The sequence below is a fragment of the Carcharodon carcharias genome, chromosome 3 (genome assembly GCF_017639515.1).
Source record: "Carcharodon carcharias isolate sCarCar2 chromosome 3, sCarCar2.pri, whole genome shotgun sequence".
In the NCBI taxonomy this organism is placed as follows: domain Eukaryota; kingdom Metazoa; phylum Chordata; class Chondrichthyes; order Lamniformes; family Lamnidae; genus Carcharodon; species Carcharodon carcharias.
In genome coordinates, this window is record NC_054469.1 from 196,817,634 (window position 1) to 196,823,633 (window position 6,000).

Below are 6,000 nucleotides of genomic sequence, written 5' to 3' on the forward strand. Positions count from 1 at the left end.
CATTCCATTTGCCTTCCTAATTACTTGCTGTATCTGCATGTCACTTTTTTGTGATTCATGTACAAGGACACCCAGATGCCTCTGTACTGTAGCATTCTGCAATCTCTCTCCATTTATATATTTTGCTTTTCTATTCATCCCACCATTGTGTACAACCTCCCATTTTCCCACAATATACTTCATCCACCAAATCTTAGCCCACTGAGTTATCCTATCTACATCCCTTTGCAAACGATGTCCTCCTCACAATTTGCTTTCCCAACTACCTTTGTTATCATCAGCATATTTAGCTACAATACATTCAATTCCCTCATGTATGTCTTTAATAAAAATTGTAAATAGTTCAGGCCCCTGCACTGATCTCTGTGGCACCCCACTAGTTACAGTTTGCCAACCTGAAAGTGACCCATTTATCTCATCTCGGTGTTTTCCAGTTTTTTTTATTCTTTCATAGGATGGGGGTGTCACTATTTAGGCTAGCATTTGTTTGCCCTTTAACCGAGTGGCTTGCTAGACCATGTCAGAATGTAGTTAAGAGTTACCCACATTTCTCTGGGTCTGGAGTCACATGTAGGCCAGACCAGGTAATGACAGCAGGTTTCCTTCCCTAAAGGAAATTAGTGAACCAGATGGGTTTTATGATAATGGACGATAATTTCATGGTTGTTGCTATTACTGAAGCTAGCTTTCAATTCAATGAATTCAAATTCCATCAGCTGCCTTGATGAGATTTGAACTAAGGACCTTAGCCCGGGTCTCTGGATTACTAGTCCAGTGACATTACCACCACGTCACCATCTACCCTACGGTTAGTTAGCCAATACATTACCACCAATACCATGGGCTTTAATATTTTATGGGGACTGTCAGCCTTTAGTCCCATTAGTTTTCTCTAGTGATAGTGATATTTTTAAGTTCCTCTCTCTCTTTTCTCCCTTGATTTTCTATTATTCTTGGGATTCTTTTAATGTCTACCGTGAAGGCAGATTTTCAAAGTCTCTGCCATTTCCTTGTTTCCCATTAATAATTCTGCACTCCCATCCTCTAAGGAACCAACTTTTACTTTAGTTATCTTTTTCATATTCTTGTTGAAGCTCTTAATGTCCGTTTTAACATTTTTTGCTAGTTTACTCTTCTATTTCTTCCCTCTTTATTTAAATTTTACTCATCCTTTGCTGGCTTCTAAAATTTTCCCATTCTTTTGGCCTACCACAAATTTTCACAGCTTTTCTTTCAATTTGATATAATCCTTAACTTTCCTAGTTAGCCATGGTTGGTTCTTCCTTCTCATAGATGCTTCCTTCTTCTATGGAATATATCTTTGTCGAGAGTTATGAAATATCTCCTTAAATATCTGCCACAGCTTCTCTACCATCTTACTTTTTAACCTATTTTCCCAATCTACTTAGGTCAACTCTGTCTTCATACTTATGTAATTGCCTTTATTTAACTTTAATACATTAGTTTCTGACCCAAGTTTTTCACTGTCAAACTGAATGTGAAATTCCAACATGTTATGATCGTTCTTCCATAGAGGTTCCTTTACCATGAGATTGTTAATTAATTCTGTCTCATTACACATTACTGGGTCTGAGATAGCCTGTTCTCTGATTAGTTTCATAATTTACTGTTCTAAAAAAACCTAAAAACTGTTCCGAATATGCTCTTTGAACTCATTGTTAAGGCAGTTATTGCCAATGAGGCAGCCCCTGCTGACCAAGTAACCAATTCTAATCACCCAATTAACTGAGCATTTGCCACCAGCAGGCAGTTTGTTTACCATTGCCTAACACCATGAAAGATACAAGTTAAGGTTATTAGCTTGGCCTAAATAGCCAAGTGGTTATGGTACTAGTTTTGTAACCCCAAGATCAAGAGTTCAAATCTCACCATGGCAAACAATGTAACTTCATCTGAAACAGATGGAAATGGGTTTATACTCGAAAGAGTTACAGCCTTTAAAAGATTATCAAGAGTTCAAATCTCACAATGGCAAACTATGAAACAATGTAACTTCATCTGAAACAGATGGAAACGGGTTTGTACTCGAAAGAATTACAAGTTAGTTACATGCTAAATGCAAAACTGGATTAGATTTTAGAAGAAGGTCAACCCATGAAATTCCCTCACTTACCAAATTCTCTGAGAACAAGCAAGTACTCTATCAAAGCAGTACTCCACCCTACTTACTAAAGGCAAAATAAAAATTAAACAAAGAACTTTGCCTATCACCAATGTCATAAAGATAATTTTGGTAATACTGCAGTAAAGTTGATTCCAATATTATAATCTGGCATGATTAGCACAAATATGAAAATGCTTGTGCCTCTTGGAAACTTTTAGACTAGAATGGCTGTACGCACGAAACTTTCTGGGTGAAAATCTAGTGGTAATAAGGGTGTCAGCAGCAGATGAGGGGCAGAGTCTTAGAGGTGGAAGATTTAGTGATGGCGCAAATCTTAGCTCATCTTGTGGTCAAATACCACACCAAGCACAACAAATAATTATGTAAACAAATGAGATAATATTTCATTAAGATAGTGCTCTTTAACACATCTGAACTGCCTATTTGTCATTTTGAGACACTGATGGTTGCAGCTGGGAGAATGTTGCTGGACAGAGCCATCAGCATCATTCAGAACTTGTGAAAGGTTGGGGTGAAAGTTGAGTTGCTGCACAATGTCTCCCAGGTAATACATGCGTTAGGTTTGGGATGCTGGCATAATTTAGGAGGCTGGAGCTTGTAAGGCAATGCATCATTTATATTGTATTGTATGCATCACTTTTAATCATGTAAACATGCTTTTAGTTCTTTTATATTAATGAGTGCAAGTTGGATGTGCTGGAATCCTGTGGGCAGAGTTTGTCTCATTGTTGTAAGAAGATGAAGCTACAGAGAAGAGTTTTGACCAAAGACATTGCTGAGGCTCATACTGAACTTTTAAAAATAAAGACAGTTCCAGCTAAACACACACACACACACACACACACACAGACACACACACACGATGGCAGCCCAACGGTGGTGATTTGCCACAGACACTTTGTCTATGGAAACTGAACTAGAGACAATGGGCACTCAGGAATGTGTGAATGGCCTTATTCATACCCCAAGATACTGCAGGATATGACCACATAGAGTGTGGATGGGCAGGGTGGGATTAACAATCCAATCAGATGGTCCAATTTAAGGTATTGCCTTATATGCCAAGGGCCAGGGTCAGGAAGGTGTATAAAGACACAGCCCTCAAGGAGATTGTTATTGCAGTCAGTAGACTGACTTCGTCAGCCATTCCAAAATTGCGCCAAGAAATCTGTCAAAAGATTGACCACCTGAGACAGACCCTAGCTCGCAGGATTCCTAAGCAACCAGTGTCATTGTGAGTATGTACTATTGCTTAGAGATTTAATAAAGGTGTATCACATTTAGTGAAACAGTATCCAAGTTGTTGTGAGCCATTTATATCAAGAGTAGAGACAGAAACCTTTAGACCAGAGAGGGAGGGTCTTACAAGCTCCATTGAAGGCAACTTGATTTTGGAGGGGTGCGGAAGCAAAATACCTAGATGATTAGTACCATGATTTCTTGGCTTGTTTGCATAATTAGTGGGTGTAGATGGTGCAATTTTCATCCAGACAACATTGCAGAGGTCACAGAAAGATCTACGATTGACGGTACTCCCTCCCCCAAGTTTGGCTATAGCTCCAAAGGCACTGGTAGCCCTTGGACACCTTGGCCATTCTTCATATGTAAATAGATGGCCATTGTCAGAGTAAAAGAGAGGGAGCATCATAGCTAATCATCTGGATCATCTTCATCTGACAATCAGACCTGTGAACTGTGGTAGTGGTCACTCAACAGTGATAGGAGTGGGTGGGAATACAGGGGGATTTCTTCCCAACTCTACCAATGCTAACCCAGCTGAGATCAGCCAACTCAGCACTGATAAGGGATTGAATTTGTGCCTATCCTGTCTGTGTGGTTCAGTATCACACCAAGTTACATATTTACTGAACTAATCTTTGTTTATATTATATAAAATCCAGTTCTGAATGATATGACGGTCCTTGAAAGGGTGCAGAGAAGATTTACCAGAATGGTTCCGGGATGGGGGAGTTTTAGCCACAAGGTTAGTTGGAAAGCTGGTGTTGCTCTCCTTGGAATAAAGAAATTGAGGGGAGGTTTGATAGAGGTACGATAGGCTTAGGTAAGGTAGACAAGGAAAAACTGTTCCCATTAGCTGATGATACAAAGACTACAGGACATAGATTTGAGGTGTTGGGCAAGAGATGCAGGAGGAATGTGAGGAAGAATTTTTTTTTTTTTACACAGCGAGTAGTAATGATCTTAAAGTTGCTGTCCACCATATTGGTGAAAGCAGAAATACGATTTCAAAAGGAATTTGTTTGTTTGCTTGGAAGGAAAAAAAAGTTGCAGAAGTACCGAGATCGAGCAGGGGAATGGGGACTGACTGAATTGCTCTGCGCGGAGCTGGCTTAGACTGGACTTCTGCGCCAGAAATGCCTCTATGATTCTTTAAAATGCCAACTGTCAATTATCGACCAACTTAATTATTTTACAACTGCCCATTGCGTTAAAATCAGGTGGTACCGCGAGTGGCAGAAATCTCACAGCAGCAAACGCTTAAAGACACATACTTCATTTTCTTTAAAAAAATATCTTCGAAATTTGAGGCTATATGAAAAATAAACCATTTAGTAAACAAATGCTTCCAAGAGTCACTGCTGAAAAATCAAGCAATCAAAACGTGCTCAAAAATGGAAATTAATTAAATAATTTGTTGACCCATTGTTGTCCGGTAACTGCAATGCGACGGATGTAAGTTCAGATCTCCTCCTTAAATTGCCTAAGTAGCGAATAGACGGACCAAATCTCCCGGCTCAACGAAACCTCTCTCACAAATAAGAACTGGGCATTTTGCTCCATTTCCCTGCAGTACAGGAAGTGACACGTACCGGTTACTCGGATTGATTCCAGCATCCCTGGCAACCTCCGGGGACTGGCAATTGCAAGATGAAACCACCAGAAGAAGCGGACGAACCTGTTTAAGTTCTTTCCTTCCACTTGCAGAGGACATTAAAAACGGATAGTGCGCAAATCATATATATAGCAACAATGTCCCCGAATTGCTATTAAAGACACGTCGCAAGCTTGTAATTTGCACGGATGTCTAGCATAGTTGAACTAGGTTTAAACCGTGCAATCTGTACCGAGACAGCCTATAATCCCCTCAATTCGGCAGGACTGCCGCAGTCTCCCAACTCGTCCATCGCGAATACGCTGCCGATTCTTCACCTGTCATTCCCACGTTCCGCTTTCCAGCTCCCGGCCACTGTTCCCAAGGTAACCCTAGTTTACGTCATAATTCGGTGCTTTGTGACGTCGGTCACTTGGGAACGTATTATACATTTCTTCTGAAGGCCAATATCAATTGCGACACTTCACACCAAACTCAGGGTAGTTGTTTTTTTATAATGGAAAATAAGATGTTTGAAATGCATTACTTGCAGATCAAAGCTTTACCGTCAATCAACTCAGGAGTGGTGGGCATTGTTCCTCAGCTCCATCTCCAAATCCAAACAATGAATATTTTTATTGCCAATGAATCATGTTAAACTAATCAAAAGGACACAATCGTAATTTTAACATATTCAAATTGCATTGGGCTTAATGACCATAAGACCTTGCACATTGGAGAAAGTACAGAGAAGAGCGACAAGACATCCAACGTTTTAAGAGAATGGATAAGCTGTGAGGATAATTAAGTTTTGAAGTCCAGGTGGTTAAAGGGGCAAATCTCCCCAAGGTGTACAGAAGATTAAATGGTATAAATACAGTAAATCGAGATATTATTTCAATCTAACCCCATCTAATTAGGAGGACAAAAGTTCAGGAAAATTCAATTTAAACTATTTTTTAGCAGAATTTGTTTATTCAAATGATAAATGTTTGATATAATCTTCCAGGCAAATTTGCAG

The 6,000-nt window shown here is 39.6% G+C and overlaps 1 protein-coding gene across 5 annotated transcripts in view; it reads right to left on the bottom strand.

The window, feature by feature from the left end:
* Window positions 1-5,336, bottom strand: part of si:dkey-222b8.4 (uncharacterized protein KIAA0895) — a 55,193-nt gene extending 49,857 nt beyond the window's left edge. For 3 of the 5 annotated variants that reach the window (XM_041184887.1, XM_041184882.1, XM_041184885.1), the window contains exons 1-2: window positions 4,808-4,944; window positions 2,135-2,182 (exon numbers count right to left, since the gene is read on the bottom strand). In XM_041184887.1, coding sequence (XP_041040821.1) covers window positions 2,135-2,182; window positions 4,808-4,811 — 52 coding nt within the window. In that variant the 5' untranslated portion in view covers window positions 4,812-4,944. Of the gene's footprint in view, window positions 1-2,134; window positions 2,183-4,807; window positions 4,945-4,977 lie in introns of those variants that run through there. The other 2 variants (XM_041184883.1, XM_041184884.1) reach the window with 2 other exon arrangements.
* Between the last annotated feature and the right edge of the window lie 664 nt (window positions 5,337-6,000).